The sequence below is a fragment of the Echinops telfairi genome, unplaced genomic scaffold, assembly GCF_000313985.2.
Source record: "Echinops telfairi isolate 266 unplaced genomic scaffold, ASM31398v2 ScPeMD7_21;HRSCAF=78, whole genome shotgun sequence".
NCBI lineage: Eukaryota > Metazoa > Chordata > Mammalia > Afrosoricida > Tenrecidae > Echinops > Echinops telfairi.
The window spans coordinates 10,162,386-10,183,452 of NW_022103918.1; the positions used below are offsets into that span (position 1 = coordinate 10,162,386).

Here is a 21,067-nt window from a genome sequence, read left to right on the forward strand (position 1 = left end):
TTCAAGCACAAAGCCAAGAACCTGAGTAGGCAGCTGATTGTAGGGTCAAACTGTTGCAGGAGGTGATAACAAAGCGAAGCAATGCTTTTAAAAAAGTAAATGCTTGAAGGCTTTCTTTCTGAATCCTCCTCCTACCTGAGCAGCTCACTTCTTCATCCATACACTAGTCTGTAACAGCGATGTGATAAAAGATAACATTATTTGAATATACAATCAGGCTATAATTAACCAGAGATGACAATTATAAATAACACTGTGTCCCAGAGTTTCCAAGAAACCTGACATACACAGTTCTTGGGTATGTTGAAACAATTCCAAGAAAAGTAAAGAAATGAGAAATCTTTTAGAAGTCCTCAATTAAAATGTGTTTCAGTATAAATGACTTTCAGTATGTGTTTTGGTACATATCACTGAAAAACATTCTCCCCTAACTTCACACCTTTAATTGTTTTCATTGTCCAATTACAGTTTTTCAGAATTAAGACCTTATAGGTGGGATGGCGCTTGTGTCTACTTGAAACGTGGAACAAAGTTAATGTGTGCCAGAGTGGTGCACCCATGGGAAACAGGTATCTATGTCCTCCTCAGGGCTCTGTATCCGGATCTCAGGCCATGACGTGAATCACCTTTAGAGAGTGACTTAAAAAATGAACCATGAAAAGGTTGTATTTCTTTTCTTGGCCCCCTGCCTCTTTCACAGCTTCTTGGGATCTTTCACTACCTCCTTATAGTTCACCTACTGTCTAGGTTGGGAAATAGTATTATTTTCCAGAGGAAAATTTAATCTTAGGATTCAAATTACGTGAGGGGTTGTGTAAAATATATGATTAATGAATCATATGTATAGTCCATGCCTTTTATTAAGAACTATGGAGGGAATTCAAAAATTAAAACCTGATAGCAATATGTAGCCCTGGATAAAGCTGAGTGATGATAAAAAACCTCTTTAAAGGGTAAAGGAGGCCTGGCAGTGCTGTTGCAGAAGCACTGGACTGCTCACTGCAAGGCCCAGCCTTTCAAACCCAGCAGCCACTCGGCAGGAGACAGGTGTGTCTGTCTGCCTCTGGAAGGATTTACAAACCCCTGAAACCACCTATCAGGTCACTGTAATGCAGAACTGGCTCTTGAGCAGTGGGTTTGTTGGATTATTTAGAAGGCAAACATTAGAAAAATATATAGCATACATAGTAATGTCCCTTTAGTGAAAGACTAAGCTTTAGTCAAGGGGATGATGCCCCTTTGTCAGAGATGCTAAATAATATGGAATCCCCATTCACTTTCTGTGTGTGAGGCAATACATGGAAAGATGTGCAAATTAATAAACAAAATAATAATCTGATCTAAACTGTAAACTTGGTACATGAATTTGCTCGTTCAGTACACTGTCTCGAGGACACACCACAGTTCCTCATGTCTAGTAGAGGTAATATTAAGCTGGTCTTTAACTGAAAGATATAAACTTAACAATATTATCTCATCATGATTTATATAGACTGCTAAATCAACCACTGATATTACAGAAACAGCCTCTAAGCTGGCACAATAAGAAAAGGCAATCACAAGAATATCTGCTTCAAAGAAAGCTTCAACAATTTCAATCTCATGCTGAAGTGTCAGGAGTAAAATCAGGGGTGAACTAATTCAGGTCCTCGGCTATAATAAGTTTAGCTACACATTATTAGAGTACTCTACATGATTACAACAGTAGAACTGCGTCATTTTCATATTTATGATTTTTATTTATAAACTTGAAAAAACAGAGGATTATTATAGATGACACAACTCAAACACACTACTCCTCGTGGATCTTTAAGACAGAGCAGAACTGCTCCGTAGGGTTTCTGAGACAATAAATCTTTATAGGAGCAGAAAGTCTCATCTTCCTGCTGCAGAGCACCTGTTGGGTTTGAACTGCTGATCTTATGAGTAGCAGCCCAACTCTTCATCCACTGTACTTTTTGTCTTGAAAAATATAACTCAACGTCATTGAAAACATATGATGAGAGATTGGGAATAATAAACTTCATGAGAATGGACACATCCAAGCTGGCCAGTAGGTCGTGGCAAATATTACATGAAACGCAGATGTATTTAAAAAGTAGCTGGACCTCTACCAGAAGAACAGAAAGGTGCAAGCAGAAGCTGTCGACAAAAGTACCCCTACACCTACAGTGCAAATAGGAGGTGCTAATCAGAGGGGAAACATAAAGTCTGATGTGGAGTGGAACAAGAAGAGAAACTGAGTCCCCAGCAGTGGACATGTATGGAATAAAGTGCATGCAGATGGGTCTACTCATGTTACTTCATCAAAAGGCTGGGCAGAGTCGCGGGAGCCGGCAGAAAGTCATGTGTTAGAACAGCAGCTGATCGGTATTAGAGAAGATTAACTCACAGTGCCATGGTGGAGGGCCCAGGATTATTTTATGTACTTCGATTGCCTTACAAGCCGTCAGCACAATTATTGCCCTCCGATGTGAATGACTGATCTGTAACCACAGCTAAACAGCATGCTGCTTAGGGGCCTAGGAGCTTCATGAAGATGAATTTCCATACCATCAAAGTGCTTTTAATGGGCTCCCTGATCCAACCACAAGGCCTGTTTTGCAAGTATATAGAACTCAGGATGAAGGCTTCCTGTCCAAAAGGATTTGGTAGGTTGTCACTTGACAATTCCCAGCCAGCACAGGGGAGGAGAGGGGGGAGATAGGTAGAGTTGTCTCTGCTTTGGAGGACTAAGGGGGTGTGTGTATCTGGGGGAGGGTACAGATGCTTGCTGAATGCAGCCAACTGCTGTATCCACAGCTGAATTCAATGCGCTTAACAAATAATGGCAATTTAGCTATGCTTGCGAGGAATAGCTTGAGTCACTTTGCATTAGCGTCTGGCTGAGTGTTAAACTCATTTCTACACGGGGAGCAGAGAAAAGGACTTTCTGTTCAAGCATCCGTTCAAGAATGTTGAAATATTGGAATAGAAATTCCTGTATCCTTCCTATCATTCCTTCTTCGGCCTGTCACTTTGCTTCTCCCTTTCCCTTCTGGTGCTCACCTGTCACACTGTCAGACCTTCGCTCGGCACTAATGTTACCCTTCTTCTGTTGTAAGGCTGCGAGGTGTAGATGGACCTACACTTGGGTCTTCCTTCCAGACACAAAACAATATGGAAATGCTTTCTCTCGCTTTTCTGACTACATTATGATTAGAGGAAAGGCACAGTTGTGACGATCACACGCACCTCACTTCCAGTGGGCGAGTTTTTTATGAAATTACAAGTCTAGTTCCATATAAAACTTGGGAAACAAGAAAGCTATTCAAATTAGCAGTCTGCCTATTCTGTACAATATTGTTTGACTGATACACTTTCATGATGCTTACCTTTAAAGTACTGATATGTCATTGAGTTTTCCCTTTTATTTATAATGTCTAGTTTATATATATATAATTGTTCAGTAACTTAAAAATTTTTCAATTTAAAACATACATATCCAATATTACCCGAAAAGGTACATTCTTCTGGGTAGTGTATAATAACAACTCATAACATCTTTTTTTTTCTGATCAAACTACAATGTATCCTTAGGGGGAAAATGGACATTTTTATATCTCAGACTCATAAATTTAGCTGGCCACAGGAATAGTAATAATGCACAAGTTTTAAGAAGTGCATTTTCTTTTATCATAATGTCCAAAATTGCGTAGTCACCTAACACTTGGCGATGCTTTGCATGGGGAACATATTATGACAAGCTTGGGATTCTAAGTACTTAGAATATGAGCACGGGTATCAGCCGAGCTTATGCTGATTAAAGAAGATTCAGTGTTTTCAAATCCAATCCAGCTCATCCCCACATACACGTTAAGCATCTCCATAAAGCACAACTTCCACTCAGACCCAGGTATTTCAAATGCCATTTCATTTCACAGAAACTGATGGCACAGAAGAGGAAATTCACGTCAATAGGATTTGGAGATGGCCAGGAGAGAATTATAACTCCTCCCCTTCCCAGATGGTTGTCGGTCGGATAGGCCAAGGGACTTCTGTACGGATAGGGGGAAAAGGAAGAGAGAAAGGATCAGGGTTCTGGAGGTGAAGAGATGAAAAGATCATTGAAAAGGAACCATTTGGGCAATTTACTCTTTTCTGCACTGGAGTTATTCTGAGAACTGACCTTTTCAGCCCGGCAGTTACTGAGGCCCAGACTATTCACAACAGCCACCTTCCCATCAAGCGCCTGTTGCTCCCGTCGAAGTTGCTCCTTCATTTGCCGAGCTTCTTGGATTGCCTTGGTGACAGCATCATGGTCATTTAAATAACCTGATAAGGTAAATGAAGAGTATGTTTTGTAACCTGGTGTACATAAGTAAACCATAATAACTTCCAGGAATGGCTGGAATCTGGCACAAAATAATTTCTCGATGGGATTAATGTAATATGAATAAATATAAGGAAAAATCACTGAGGCCTGACTTACATAGTCATGTATCAATGTGGTCCCAAACATCTGAAATGAAACAGTACTAAAATCTATACTTAAGTGAAACATAGCTGCTTTCAAATATTTGGAAAGAAATCTTTCTTTAGTTATTATCTGAATAGTTTATAGTGCATAAATAAAAGCCATCTCTGATTTTTTTTTAATGGAAAAATTGTGTCTCTATTTTCATCATAATCTAGGTACTGATAATTATTTTAATTATTCAATCTCTCTTAGTTTTGGAAAATTTAGAGTTTGTGTGTTTGTATACAGGGAAAGAATGAAACACCAACTGACTGAAAGAACAGAATTCCCCCCTCCTCCCAAATTGACTTTTGGTCAAATAAACCCCACGTGGTAGTGGTTTGCTGTGGATAAAACTTACAATCATCGAGATGTTAAATCTGCAGCCCAAAATGTAACCTAGCATCTGCGATCATTTGACATAATTATGGCTACTGGTAACTCTCGAAGGCCAAACTAACCCACTGCTGTCGAGGTGATTCTGACTCATAGTGGTCCCACAGGGCAGAGGGGGACTGCCCCATAAGGCTCCCGGCGCCGTGGGTCTGGATGGAAGTGGACTGCCACCTCTTTCTACTGTGGAACAACTCAAGGACTGCTTAACCTACTGTACCACCAGGGGCTCCTGTGGCTACACTGAATTCACACTTCTAATAAGATGGTCAAATGTCCAGCTTAGTGGATGGCTCCACAATCCAGTTTGTAAAACTAAACCTGACAAATAATTTCATTTAAAGACCAGCAGGTTTAAGGAGCACTAGTTTGAACGTCATTTTTAATTCAATACCAGTTATTTCTTTATATGATGCACATTATTATAATGATCTCTATGATCGCAGGGTAGAATACCAATGAACAGAGACTGTCTTGCACATATTTAAAGGAAAGCTAATATCTATCGTCTTATTCTCTCACTATCTTTTAAGTAGGGCATAAAATGACATAAAACGAATCTGTAATATGAAATTACCCAGAAAAGGGACTTGTTTGTGACACGAGGCTAAATCTAACCAGATCCATTGGTGAATGGTGACAGATGGAGGGACTGTGAGACAGAAGGCAGGCACTAATCACACATAAAATGACCGGCTTGCCTCAACATGTTCCATGGATTCCAGCAAACTTTACACCCTAATCCATTTTTAGAACAAAAAACATCTGGGCCATAAATCCTCTAATCTGCCAAAACACGCTATTAAATCCCATGATTTGTTGAAAAACACTAAGATTAAAGAAAGGAAATATAAAATGGCTAACTGCCGTGTTACGAAAGTGTTATTAATACGCTTTCTTTGTCTCAATTATGAATGTTCTGGTACTAAAAAGCCTTGTCTAATCATGTCAGATTACGTATCCTCGTTGTATTGCTAGACACTTCTTTCTGATTGCCAAAAAAACGCAGAATATTTTCTTGCTGCTTAAAACATTTCTGTTGCAGAAACTCATGTCAGCTTAGTGCAGTGTTTTAGTGCTGGATGAGTTCTAAATGATCCGTGCCTATTTGCCCCTATTTATATCCAGACTAGACCTGGTTTTCTAATTTCTTTGAGGCAGAAAGATAAAGCGAGCATAGGAGACAGAAAGGGGAAGCATTAGAGCTACTATTTTACCTTCAAGAGTTAAGTCATTGGAAATTGTTTAAAGAATGAAGCAGATTTCTGGTCATTATAAATAAAATGTGAATTGATAACAACTCTTTAGACCTAGGACATGCCTTGATATCTACTACAAAAGATGGTTATATTACACCTTATATCTCCTGAACAACTTTCCTAATAAATTGTTCTTGAACTTTTTCTGTTTATGAACAATATTACTCTAAAAAAGAAATACATTTCTTCGTGTACTGAGATGGTTGCGGTATCTGTTCACAGGATTTTAAAGGAAGCAGGTTGATTTTTTTACTCTCTGATATTATGCACAGACCAGCATCATGTTTTATGTAGTCTATTTGGTTTCTAGGTAGTCTAGTGAGCCCCCCTAGAGTAACAAATATATTTCAAAAGGTTTGGCACATGAAACTGAATGAAGGCATGAATTCTTTATGCTTTTTAGTGGCTGCCAAGATAACATTGTGTAGAAAAATGATTAAAATGGACGCAAGAGGAATATAAATTATTATGGGGGTGACAAACTGACAGACCTATGTTCTGTAATGGCTATTTCCAATTTGAGAAGTATATTTATTTGTGCGTGGATGAAATTAAGTATTCACAGGAAAATTAACATTCTTGCTTTTAGAGACTCTTGTATTTTAATTAAAATGCAGTGTGCTACCCTAGCATTTGTGCCAATTGTCTTCAATCACAAAGCCATTTAGACGGTACAGGTTGGATCTTCGTAGGATTGTTTGCAGGTTCCTGACATTTTGTTCTCCTCATAGGAACCGAAGTTCTAATCCACAGACTCCCTCCCTGTCTCAGCAAAGGGCCTTGGCTTGATTTTAAAGGACCAGTAAAAGAGAATTTGGATCTTCCAGTTGCCCTCCTCCCCAACACTATGCTAACTTGGAATCTATCCCCATCTGGCTGTCTATAACTTCCTATTACAGTGAAATGTATCTGTACTTTAATGTATGGTTAATCGCTGAATTCTAGATTTCGGCATCTCTCCAGGAGAAACACGAGTCCTCGTGGTGCAATGCTGAAGCACTGGGCTCCTAACCAATAAGCCTGTGGTTATGATCCAGCAGCTGCTCTGTGGGAGAACTAGGCGTCAGTCGGCCTCCATAAAGATTAGGGCCTTGGAACCTCTCAGGAAGCTCCACTCGGCCCTAGAGTTGCTATCAGTTGGAATTGACTGAACAGCAATGACATGGGTCACTGATGATTTCTTTTTTCATTTGGTCTATGATATTTCCTTTTCTGATGCCTATCATCTACCCTACTTTCTATTCACCTCAATTTGTAAGTACGTCCTTGGGGTTCTAGCCCCAAGTGCATGAAATGAGCCCCTTGACTTTGTGTTGTCTTCTGGTTATCTTCTTTCTTTCTTTTTTCGACCAAGCTCCCCAAGACTTATCTCGTGGTTTTCCATTCCATCCTTGTTTACTGCATGCAATCTTGTTTCTGCTTCCCTCCGTCTTCGAAGTGTCAAATCCAAGAGACATTTTCTCCCCCTCACAGAATGATGGCCTCTTCCGTTTTATTGAAACCTCCTCCTTTCTTATTTCTCATAATAGTACTGGGTCCTCTTCTCTGACTGGATCCTTGCCTGGGTCCCCCCCCCCCCCTTCTCCTTAGATTTTGGTCACAGGTTTCAATTCTTAGGAAAAGCATGCGTTTTGAAGTTGGGAAATCCCTAATTACAATCTTATCTTTGCTTTTTACTAGGTAAATTCTTTGAATTTTTAAAAAGCCATTTCTAAATCTCATTAGTCTCTTCCGAGATGGAGGTAACTCCCCCTAGGTAAACCAAATGCTCGGAAGATTCAAGGAAAGGAGCTAGAACACAGGATGCTACCCTGGGTTAAAGGATGTTTCAATGATTTGGTGGAGAGTTCCCTAATAATGTAAGATATCTATTGCCTTCTTAAATTCCTTTCTGATTTATCTCTATATGCATATTTATAATTCATTTCTCTACTGGAATGCTCCGGAAGTATCTGTCATGCCACAAGTCCAGGAAGGAATTCATTGTTCTTCCAGGGGCTCACTCTGTTCGTTTTGCATTCCATAACCACGTCTAGCTCTCCATCTGGGCCGTTGAGAGTCAACGAAGATAGCTCTTCTGGCTTGACTACATGCATACACAGGGTAACCCAGGCTGACAGAGAAGTTTCCTCTTTGGCTCGACACCATCTCAACCTACACATCAGGTTTTATTTTCTCTTAAACAAGCTTTCATTTTCCTCCATCTCCATGGTCATTGCTTTTGTTAAAGCTAATTCACGTCTAGAGATGTAGTTAATTACTTCATATGGTCCTGGCTAGCCATACTGTGGGAGAGAGATGGAGCTTTCTACTCCTGTAAAGATTTAGTCTTGGAAATTGCAGGACCAATTCTATTCTGCCTGTGACAATAATCCAATTTTGGAGGCAGTTGTCTGTTTTGTTGATAAAACAGGAGTGTGATGATTGTTTTAGCAATTCTAACGCATAACAACTCTGTGCACAGCAGAACAAAACACTGTCTGCTCCCGAGTCATCCTCTCAATTGTTCTTATGTTGGAGCCATTGTTGCGGCCACTGTGCCAAAGTCTCCTTCTTTCTCAAGGCCCCTCCTCGAGTTTATCTTGATAACATATGCAAAGTACGTGAGACAAAGTCTCACTGTCCTGGTTTCTAAGGAGCATCCATTCCAGGTGCACTACATTCAAGACAGAGTTGCTTGTTCTTTCAGTAATCCATGGTGGTTTGAATATTCGTTGCCAGCACCATAGTTCAAATGCATCAATTCTTTGGTCTTCCTTATTTAGAGCTGATGTTAGGGTGGGATATATATTGAGTCCTCATCTTTTATTTCCTTGGGGATATGGTCTGCAGCAGGAACTGTGGTGGCATAGTGGGGCTGTGGACTGAGCTGTTGCCCATGAAATCTGTAGTTCAAACCCACCAGTATATTCAAGGAGATGAGGCTGTAAGGTCTGTATAGCTTTCAGCCTCAGAAACCCAAAGGCAGAGTTCTACAGTTCTACGGGGTCACTCTGAGTCAGAATTGATTTGCTGGCCGTGAGACAGTCTATACCTCCATCGAAGCCATTCTTTCCATGACTTCCCCTTCCTGAATGAGCAAGCCGATATGCTTTGACTTTTGGACATTTCACTGTGGGCTCTGGATCCACATATGGTTTGTTTTTCCCTTTCCCTGACCTATATTTCTTGAGACTTGAATTACGGCCTATTATCTGACCCGAGAGTCCTCTCGGTGAACATCTCTACTTTGGATTTGGGGCTTACTGACACTCACAACAATGAGAGCCTTCTCCTAAATGGTTCATGGGAAAGTCGGATATTTAGGACATCTTTCATCTCTGCTTGTCAGGAGCCCGGATGGTGCAGTCCTTACTCACTGGGCTGCTAACCGCAAGGTCAGCAGTTCAAAATCACAAGCAAATCTGTGTGAGAAAGACAGGCCCTTCTATTGTAAAGGTTCACAGTCTTGGAAAACCCACAGGGGGTAGTTCTACCTTGTCTATTGGGTCACTATGAGTCGGCATCAACTCGATGGCATTAAATTCGGTGTTTTGGTTTTTACCTCTGTCTAATTAGGACTAGTCTTGTATTAATTTTTCTAAAAGAAATTGCTTTTGTAGTTCTCAACTGTGTGCTTGCTAACTGGTTTCCTGATATTTTGTCTCATACTGGTTAAATTAATTTCCTATTCTGCTTCCAGAGAAAACACTCCAAAATATTCTATCTAGACAATTGTTTGTTTCTATGTTACTTTATTTGATTGAAACTAAACCTCATCTCTTGGTACCCTACTGGTTTAAGAAGGATATCAGAAAATGATGATCTGTACTTTTCTGAGGAAAAAAATTAATAAATTATTCAAATATGAATGTTGAGAATGCTAACTCAAAAGTTTTAACAAGTTTCTTCAAGCATGAATTCTCAAACATCTGTAAAAATGTCAGTATGTCAGATTTTAAATGTTCTAACAGAGAAGAGTGATATGCAACCTTCCCCTAGCGTATTGGCACCAGGCACTCCGTAACGGTCCTCTACAGCAGAGGTCCTCAAACTACGGCCTGCAGGCCAATGCGGCCAGCCAAGGACATTTATCCGGCCCACTGGGTGTTTTTGCCCCATTTTGTTTTTTACTTCAAAATAAGATATGTGCAGTGTGCAAAGGAATTTGTTCATAGTGTTTTTTTTAAACTACAGTCCGGCCCTCCAACGGGTCTGAGGGACAGTGAACTGGCCCCCTGTTTACAAAGTTTGAGGACCCCTGCTCTAAAGCATCCTTATAGGATACATTCCAAACACTTAACAAGAAATCTCTTCAAAATATCAGCTCCATTTATGTTTCACTAGTGATGTGGGAAACAGAAAGATTTCTCCCAAATATATGTTAGATTTAGGACACTGCTTGCAGCTAATGGTAAATAATTGTCAAGTTACTTCCCTGAAGGCAGTCAGCTGCCAGACTACTGTCTAGTCACACCAGGGGTAGGCCTGCTCCCTGCTGCTAAGGACAATGGGCTACTTCTCCCTAAAGGCTCGCAGTCACAGATTCAGTTCCTGTAGGTGGAGTTCACACCTACTGATAATGGTCTCTTTATTTGAGCCAGGGAACAGGTCAAACCGGCTCAGTGACATCTAAAGTTAGGCTGCTATCCTGAATCTAGCATCCACCCATCTTGCCACATGTATACCCCCATCCCTCCTCTTCCTATTTCATGAATACCCCTAGATCACCCCCCTCCCATTACTGTATTACCTACAGCACAACCCTTTCCTGTGCCATAGGTCTTCACCTGTAATTAGGGGGCTTGCATGTCCCCAGAGAATATAAAAGCCTTGGTTAGCATTAAATATCTCTTTCTCTCTCCATGTGGACCACCACGTGAGGCTGAGGTGAGCATTGCTACTATGAAATGTCTGACTCCATTATTTCTATCTGTCTTCTATCTCTCATGCTCTTTATGACTTTACTATAATCTTTACTTATTACCGCTGTACAATTGCGCCTACCAGACCCGTGATGATGTGTTAGGGTCTGGATTCCCCTGACATAATATCAGCTTCATGTATGTTTCACTAGTGACCTCCTGCCATGAATCCAGCACAGAACCATTTCCTATTAAAAAATAACCCTTACTCTACTTTCTCTGCCGATGGGGTAGTTTCTTTACTTAAATATCATTTCTTTCTAGTGTGTTTTGGACGTTACTCAACATCATCACTTCAAGGAAGAATTCCATGACATACCCAGACTTTGTTATTATTGTTACCACAACAAAAGAAACTCACTGTCTTTGAATGCACTCCAGCTCACAGTGACCTTACAGGACACAATAGAGCTGTTCCTTTCAGTTTCCAAGCAGAAAATCACATCATTTCTCCACGGAATGCCTGATGGGGTCGGACTGCTGACCTTGCAATAAGCAGCCCAATGTGTACTCCCCAACACCACCAGGTGCTGTTAATTCAGTTTTAATTCATTACAGCTTTTAAGACACAATGGAACAAAACACAGAGGTGGCAAAAATTAATCTAATGGACTAATGGGTTACATGATCATTAGTCTCGAGGATCCTGAGATCATAAGCACTAGATGATGCCCATCTACGACTACTATTAGAGGTTCCTGGATAAAGTGGAAGAAAACTGTGGAACTCAAACTCATATTGAAACTGGTGAGGCCTTGAAACTATGATGCTTAGTCACCCTTCAAATGTGAAATGGAACTCACTGCAGTGGCCAAACCATTGACAAGTACATACATCTTAAAACAAAGCCAAACCCACTGTGATCAAGTCAATTCTGACCCACAGAGACCCTCTAGGGTAGAATTTTACCTGTGGGCTTCACAGACTAACTCTTAATAAGAGTAGAAAGCCTCATCTTCCTCTCCCTGGGCATAGAGTAGCTAAAACAAATGAAAGAAATGATAAGTAAAAGAGCTGAACAGAAGATTAGGTTTCCATGGGAGAACTTAAGAAGAAGTATTATAAAGAAACGTGTAAACAATTGGAGGAAGGAAACCAAGGGGGAATAATATGCCCAGCTGTTCTCAAACTAAGACAATTGAAGGAAAAAAAATAAAGCCTTGAGTGGCAGGATTGAAGGATTTATTTTTTTTTTGTTGGTTGAAATATTGAATAATGCTTGGAGCAACTAAAGAAAATGGAAAGGCTACACAGAGTGATTATACTAAAATCACTGGTCAATATTCACCATTTTAAAAGTTCGCATATGCTCATCACCCGATGCTGTTGAAGGATGATGCCTAAGCTACAATGAAGGAACATGCAGAAAAAAATGATTACGTTTCAGGAATGGGCAGAATCCAGAGTGAATACAGCACTGGAAGTCCTCTTTCCTACATGCCAAGATATTGAAAGAGAGCTACCTGCCCAACCAACTGAAAGAGATTCATATTTACGTCTACTACAAAGAAATATGCTCCATAGAAATGCAGCATTTAGGGGGAAATATCAGTAATATTAGATACAAATAAAATTTTGCTGCTGGAAACCAAAAACCATTGTATTAGTGCATCAACAGGGAGCTAGCCACCAGAGAATTCAATTCACAGTCATAACATGACCTAGTATGAGGGATATCATTGAATAGATAAAATACAGACTACCAGAAAGATGCTTACTTGTGTTTTATCGACCAGGCAATGGTATTAGACTGCATAGGTCTTAAAAAATCATAGATAATATTGCAAAGAATAGGTATTCCAGAATACTTATTTTTGTTCAAGTGGAATTTGTACATAGATCAAGAGGCAGTCTTTTAAACAGAACAAGAGGATACTTGGTGGTTGAAAATCAGGAAAGATGTGCCTTTTACTTTTAAGTATAGACTCACTGTAGTTATTCAATATGTACATACTTGAGCACATGACCCAAGAGGCTGGGCTGTCTCTCTGAAGACGAGCACACCATCAGTATTGGAGGATGGCTCAGGAACACTGGAGATAAGCAAAGGGCTCACAGCTGAGCGGTGACAGCGAGGAGGGCAGATGAAGATGAAAACTGCAGCCCTCAGGATGGACAACCCTCCTGTTAAAGGAAACCCAAACCCTCACCACTGGACCCATGAGCAATGCCATGCTGAGCGAAGAGAAGCTTGAAGTTGTCATGGATTCTATTTTAGTTGGATCCGCAGTCAGCGTGCAAGAAATCCACCGACATATTGGGCCAATCTGCGGCAGAAAACGTCTTTAACGTGTCACAGTGAAATGTCACTTTGAGGACTAGGGCTTGCCTAGTCTAATTCATGGTGTGCTCAGTCCTCTCATATGAACTGTGAAAAGTGGACAATGAATCAGGAATACAAAAGAAGTTATGCATCTACTTTTATCATTGCGATTTCACTGATTCTTTCTGTCTTCCTAGCACAGAAGCCTGCATTTTTATCACAGGCATCTATTAAAATGCACGGACTGAGTAGTTATTAGGACAGTACACATTCTTATTTAGTACTTATTTATTTTATATTATATGTTTCAGCCACACACATATGGACATATGTATTTCAGGTTATTGTCCATAAATTGTTTTCCCTTATATTTTTATGGCCATTTATAATTTTCCAAATTTTGATACACTAAAATATAATCAAAGTCCTGTGGCAAAGTTGTTAAGCATGTGGGGCAGTTCTACTCTGTTCTCTAGGGTCACTATATACTTTGATTTTAGATTTTCTTCATTTATGAGAGTGTATGAGAATTATTTAGACACCTAACCATAAAACAATTTACAAACTATAGAGTGCTTGCTAAATATTAAAGGCAATTGCTTAGAGAGACCCTTAATTACCTGACAAGGCAGTGATTTTCTATGAAGTTACTATAATATCTTGCTCAATCACCTACCTTCACAAAAAGTTTTCCTTATTAAAAACATATTAAAACTTCCAAGTAATACTTTCCATCATTTTATTATATTTTCAATTAGCTTATGCTAGAAAGAAGACACTAAATTAAAGAACTTGAAAATATTTCCCTCCCTCTGGTTGGGTCATTGCGTGTCTATTATGCTTGTATAAATTTGTACTCTTCATGTATTAAAATGAAAACAAAGGAAATATCTGCCTAGCATTATAGAGCCATCCACACTCTGACAGGCATTTACTTAGAGTCCCTGGTGAGCATTAGCCTCTATAGGCCTCTGTTCCTTGTCTGTAAAATAATGTTTGCACGAGATGATATGTAGATCTGTTTGATGGAGTTAAGGGTCTTTAATTGTAGAATAGCCAGACTAATAATAGGTCTAAAAAATGCTTTGAAAAAAAGTTAAAAGTGTTATACATATGTACAACATGGGTGGAAAAGGTCAATGAGGAAAAGACAACATGTAGTCAAAAGATTCTAAAATTATCCATTATTCTTCTGAACTATTCATGTCTTTTTCGGATTCCATTTCTTGGGCACTGCCTACCATTTGCGTACCATATCAAAAGCATTTTCATAGAATACAGTGTAATACTGGTCACCAACCTCAAAAATTCACTCTCCATATTTGTAGCTAACAGAATATGGCAAAGAGCCCCATGTCATTAAAGATAACTTAACTGTGTTATCTTTTGGTCTACAGTTTTCTGTAGTTTATTAATGGCATAACACATCAATTCTTCTTTCAGAGGTGACCTTTACAACACCATTAATCCTCACAGCTTTTATCCAACTGCATTATTACTCATTATGGTTTCAGCTCTCAACGTCTGCATTTGTTGAAAAGAGAAAAGTAAATTGTAATGGCCTCAAATCCTTGAAAAATAGGAGGGATGTGTATGCTGTGCTGGGACTTTTTCAGGGAAAATATGATAAGTTTTAGTAGGGAAATAGGTCAGAAGATAAATGACATTAAATAAATTCTTGGCTTTCTAAAATACATTCTGTCATGCTTCATCCTTGAGAATACTAAAGTAAACAAACATGATAAAATGCAAACATTAGTTATTCTGTGAAGTATTCTCGTTCCAATAGCATTACAAAAGTGGCACATATACCAGCACTGGGATCTGTATGAGCCTTCAAATATATTAAAGAAATCAATACCTTTTTAAAAAGAAGTCAATACTTTTGGTCAACTAAAACACCTTTTCGCCCTTTTCAGTATTTAACACCCAAGCCTAATCTTACCTTGGTGCCCATATAGGATACTAAGCCGAGTTTCTCAGAGACCACCACAAAAACGAAACCGTGTGAAGAAGAATCACACATTTATTCCAAGTCTTTGTCAAACGTCTCAAAACTTCAGTTTTCACTCATTCTTTTCTGACTACTTTGTATTGTCTCAGACTGACCTCCTTTCAGCAAATCATCTTGAAGCTTACTTGGTAGAAATCAAATTGTTAAAGAACATCCTTTCAGCACTTTTGCTGTCCATCCTGTAATTGCTCCATAACTCTTTGCCTCTCCGTTTCCTTTGGTCTCCGAAAGAGAAGAGAGTTTTCTCTTGGCTGAGTATAATCTTTCCATCATGTTTACTCTACTTTTTATTTTTGTACTCTTCATGGATAGTCACCTCTCCAACTCTTCTTCCTCGTCCTATGTGATTGATACGTATACAGAAGATTTTCCACTGAAGTCAATTTGCCTTATCAACATAATTACCCTTTGCCACCAAATCTACAAAACTACAGGTCTACACCCTCAACTGTACTTCCTTTCCTCCGAGTCTTCACATCTTTGCAACTGGAATTCTCTCTCAGCCATTTTAATAAAATGTCTCTGTATGGGTCAATGTAACTCGAGATAAATTCTAAGACTTGTCCTTATTCATCACATTCTGTCATTGTCCTGAAGAAGGCAATGAACACAGGTAAGTCACCCGAGCCCTGTGGAACTTCGCATCTCCTCCAGGTTACTATGACGCTCTCTGTCTTTTGCTTTTATTCTTCCAACGCTTCATGATTGCTCATTTTCCTTGAGTTTTTCCACCTTATAAAGTGTGGTACTTTAACAAATATTTCTGTAGGTTCTTTGATCCTTTTCTCTTTAGATGCTGGGGCCTAATTCTTCTCTCCTGGAGCTCAGTGGGGCTTCATGATTCTGTGATAATGAACAGAGTGATCACAAACTGATTGTGTGTGATTTTGGAGACCAGAGGGCAAAAGGTGCAAGTGTTTTTCCCTTGGTTCTCCTGGTATCCTTCACTTTCGGGAAAGTGAGCTCTGTAGAGAGATCGGTCTAGCTGCCAAGAAGCAGGTGTTCCTGGTAAAAATTAGTAAGATACTGAGGTCTCTGAAGCCAGGCATGTGAGTTAATTTATTTAATTTGTTTTTTTATGAACGTGGATCCTCAACTCCTAGTAAAAGTGCCGGACACCACATGGCTATGACCATGGGAGAAACACGAACTTCCCAGCTCCGCTATCAGACCCTGACTCTAACCCTGACCCTAACCCTGACAAAAGCAGACATGTTTGCTTTCCACAGCCAAAACTTGAGTTCATTGCTTATTTAATGATTGATAACTGTTGCAATAGGTGATATCTATGATTCTTTATTTCACTTCTTCTCTTACAGTCTTTTTGGGTATACCCACTCTCGTAGCTTCTAGAGTTTCATTAATGAACACATTCCATATTGAAAATTTCAGCACTTCTTTGACACATCAGACTTAACATTTGTAATTTTCTTTTGAACATCTCCACCTTAATGGTTCCTTATACTTCAACTGTCAACAAGTATTCATTTCTTATATTTATCACTTTGTCCACATCTATTTCATTTCGTAATTAATGGCGTTACAATTCTTCTGATTTAATAAATTCAGAATTCTGGGATTCCATGTCACCCACTTGATTCTCATCCTATCTATTCTTTTTCGAGTTATTTCAATTCTTATTTAACAAATTCTCTTCAATTTATTGCCTCTTTTCCCTTCTCATTTTTTCTATCTCATGTGCTTCTTACATATATATATATCTTTTACATATATGTTAGCTCTACATTAAAACAATGGGTTCCCTCACGTTAACTTGCCTTAAAGTCCTGATTACCTTGCTGCTGAAAGAAAAAGTCAAAATCCCTTAGGAGGTTATTCAAGGCTCTCAACGGTTGGATTCCAGTTGCCTCTTTCAATTTTTTTACCCATTATTTTCCATCAAATACCATTTTGTACTTCAGTCAAACTGCACAAATCTAAAAAATATTCTGGTGTTTCACTCTATTTTTCCTTACAGCCTAAAATGCCTAAAAATGTATCTATTCACCAAGACTCATTTAGAATTAGGCTATTTTTAACTTATCCTCTCTTGATCTTTCCTGAATGGAATTCAACGCTCTTCTCTCTATAACTGTAAGGCTACATCTGCATAATGGAATTAAACTTAAAATTGTTGATTTACACTTTAGATAAATGTATTTTCCCCAATTAATCTATAAGCCCCTTGCCATTATTGCAAGCTGGTCTCTTTATAACTGTGTGCTTAGCACAGTGCCTTGCAAATAATAAACATATCAATAAATGTAGGCTGGAGTAAATGAAACTTTTACAGTCTAATTTACATATTGCTAAAATGCATGCCATCAATTTTTAAAGTCAGTTTACAAAAATGTTGTCTAGTGTTTGCTTGCTTAAACATCAAGTAGGAAGAACTGAAGCCCAGTACTTTTTGGAGTACTTCGATAGGTTCAAGTGTGCGTGAAGCAGAATGGCAGTGAATACATCACATTCTGATGGCTGGTTGCTGAGTCAGGAAGAAGGTATTTCACAATCATATACACTTTGCATGCACCACAAAAGTGGAATAGGTTCCATAACTGGAACTGTTATTGTGATGAGTCATTTAAACCTCATTTTTATATATCGGTGGACATCAGCTACACAGACCGAAACAATACAATTAAGACTTTCATGGAGACACTGTAGCTTACACTTGAGTTTGAAACATCTTTTGCATTTTTAAACCAGATCTAACAGGTTCATTGGACTGAAATTCTCTTCCAAAGCCCAAGCCCTGAGTATTTTGCTATTTTAAGACGATTTCATTCAATTGCCATAAACAGAAAATGAAGAACAACAAAAGAAACAGGACTTACCGATTGTGCTAACTCTGGCTGAAGGGCTAGCTAAGGTTGCTGGGACAGAGGCTTTGAGGGGGCCTGCCCCACTGTTTAGTCTCAGAGCTGGCATATGGGGAGAGGTGGGTGATGTGGGTGATTTGCCATCAGAGGTCTTGGGTTTGGCTGATAGGTTCAGTGGCTGTGCCACTTCATCCTGCAACGATCATTAGAACATAAGCTGTGATAAGGAAAGGCTGATCCAAAAGGCCTAGGAAAACACAGGTATACACCCAGACATCTTTCATCAAGTGCACCCACCAATCAACATTCACCCAGAACATCACAGTTTTGGGTTTGCTAACAACATATTGTCACGTCCAACTATGCATTATAAAACCCTTTTTTTGTTGTTGTTGGATATAGGAATGTTCATGTGCACTCAGCTATCCAGAAAAATGCAAAACAAAACATAAATGATGTGATGAGTAAGAGTCTTGCAGTTTTATACATTGTACAATGCATTTTTATTTTGAGATAGATGTTGTTACCATAAAAGAATGAATGATGTAGGAAGATTTTTTTAACCTCCAAAGAACAGGGTTGATCCTCAAGCCAATCTATACTTTCGCTAAATTTACTTTGGCATTTAAAAACACCAGGGGAAAGATTCTTTCTAGGTCATTCCATTTGAAATTGTTAATTGACTTGGCCAGCCATCATAGGGGCCTCAGTTAGCAAACGCCCAGAGATACTGAATTCTATTCTACCCTTTTCTATACGCTAGTACAAGGGAGTGCTTCTCGTACTGTGCTCCTGGGAGTAGGACCTCGGGTCTCTGGAGGTAGGATTCAGAACCCCCTGTTCTAAAACAAGCACTCACAGGTAATTCTGATACGTGCATGCTGACGTTTGACCACTGCTGCCTTATATAATTTAATGGAACATCACACAAAAACTATCACTTATTAGGCATCATAACCTCTAAAAGGCTTCTTCATTATAAGGTGGTGACATAAGTAATAAATATTGCCTTAATCTTTGAAATTTCATTGTGACATACCAGATGCCACTAACAATACACGGAAACATGCAAATGCAGAAAGAAATTCAAGAACAGATTCGGTGGCAAGAGAAGGAAGGACTCAGGCTCTCCTTGGCAGTTCTGCCTAGACATCCTGTCTGTCAGGCAGGACATTTATTGACGACATACTTTGCAATTGTCATTCTTCTAGGCACCTTTTCCCCTCGACAGAGAGGTATAACTGTTTCCTCCCTTCCATGGGACGTTGCCGACCTCTGTCTGGACACTACTAGAAATTCCTTTGGCAGCATCATGGCTCTTGAGAAAGTTTTGTGTAGAGTAAAAGAAATGAAATGTATAGCTGTTTCACCTGCCTGTGCAGGCAAAAAGGAAGGAACCCATTCCTGGAGTTATCAGAGAAGGTGTTAAAAAGCACAGAAGAAAGCAGAAGGTGAGAGGTGAGTGGGTGCAGAGGGTGAATGTGGTTTGATGCAGATGAGGCCATTGATCTGAGTGTGGGTGTGTGTCTTCATATTAAGGGCTTAGCACGATTGGAGGCACATGCTGCAAAGGGATATTCAGAGCATCATGTAGACAAAGAGGCCCTCTGGAACCTTACTACTCTCCTTCATCCAAGGCAGCACAGCTGATGAAAAGCCGGAAGGTGCAAGGCTGTAGACATAACAAGTTGACAGTTCCACAGTTGATATCAATGTCACTCAAAATCACTGTTTCATTCTCTTTCGTTGTATTATCAGGCTAAATGGTATATTAATAAGAACTCAAATCCATATTCTGGTAACTGAAAAACTATTTTTGAATTATTATATGATATTATTTCACAGTTTGGTTGTTTTAATAATTTACTAATGAGGTGGTACTCCAAATGATTATTATTCATGTATTAAGCAAAAAAAATACTGTCCCAATTTATGTTAATTATTTTTCATTTGCCTAGGTGAATATTTAAAAACCATAACTATAAAATACAAACAGACTTCTTCCAACAAGTATTCTGATAATTACGAGCATAAGAAATAATGTTTGGATGTAAGGCTTTTTTCCAGGTTTTTATTTATTTTCACGATTCAGAAGAAATTTGTTTAAAAGCTTAGCATGACTCACATTATTCTAACAAATAAAATATTTATTAAAAATTATAAATGAATAATTTACACATCAAACAAAGTGACTTTCAAGGTCAAGAAAGCATTGTAGATGGCACTCTTATAGCAACATGCATGGAAAGCAATTTACTTTATATTTGTTCAGCTGATAAATGATGTTGGTAATTGAACATTCTGGAAATAACATGTTTTATAATTGTTTCATTCACATACACAGGAATACTTATGACTCTTAAGTAGCTCTTAAGTAGCTCCAAACTTGTATATGAAGGTAATACAAAGTAAGCATTTAAGGTTACATAATCATATTGAAAGCTAAAGTAAGCAACTTTAACTAGTCAAAGGCAATGACTTACACCTATAGGACAAAATAAACAAATATATAAGATGACCCACTGTTATCTAGTCAATTCCAACTTACAGGGACCCTAGATAGAGTTTCTGAGGCAATATAAATGCTTATAGGGCCAGACAGCCACATCTTCAATCTTGCAGAGTGGCTAGTTGGTTTGAACCAATGACCTTGTAGTTAGCTATCCAATGCTTACCCAGGGTTACCCTGCAACACCAGGGCTCCCATAGAGCACATTGTAAATAATTCCAGTTATTTGTTTAATCCTTAAGACTGTGAAGTAGTTGTTTAACCGCGTGGAGGAAACAGAAGCTCAGAAAGTTCTAATGCGATACCCAGAATGCTGGCTTTTGAACCCAGGTCTTTGTCCTTACTATACAGCATTCTAACAAATTCAGTCTTCAATTTAAAAAAGGAAGTTATGAAGTAGCATTT

General features: G+C 38.9%; 1 protein-coding gene across 3 annotated transcripts in view; it reads right to left on the reverse strand.

Moving 5' to 3' along the window:
• The window catches only part of LOC101662850 (SRY-box transcription factor 5), a 234,923-nt gene that overhangs the window by 30,970 nt on the left and 182,886 nt on the right, over positions 1 to 21,067 (reverse strand). For all 3 annotated transcript variants that reach the window (XM_004700182.3, XM_045288472.1, XM_045288471.1), the window contains 2 exons: positions 18,169 to 18,346; positions 4,169 to 4,314 (listed from right to left, as the gene is read on the reverse strand). In XM_004700182.3, coding sequence (XP_004700239.2) covers positions 4,169 to 4,314; positions 18,169 to 18,346 — 324 coding nt within the window. The remainder of the gene's footprint in view (positions 1 to 4,168; positions 4,315 to 18,168; positions 18,347 to 21,067) is intronic.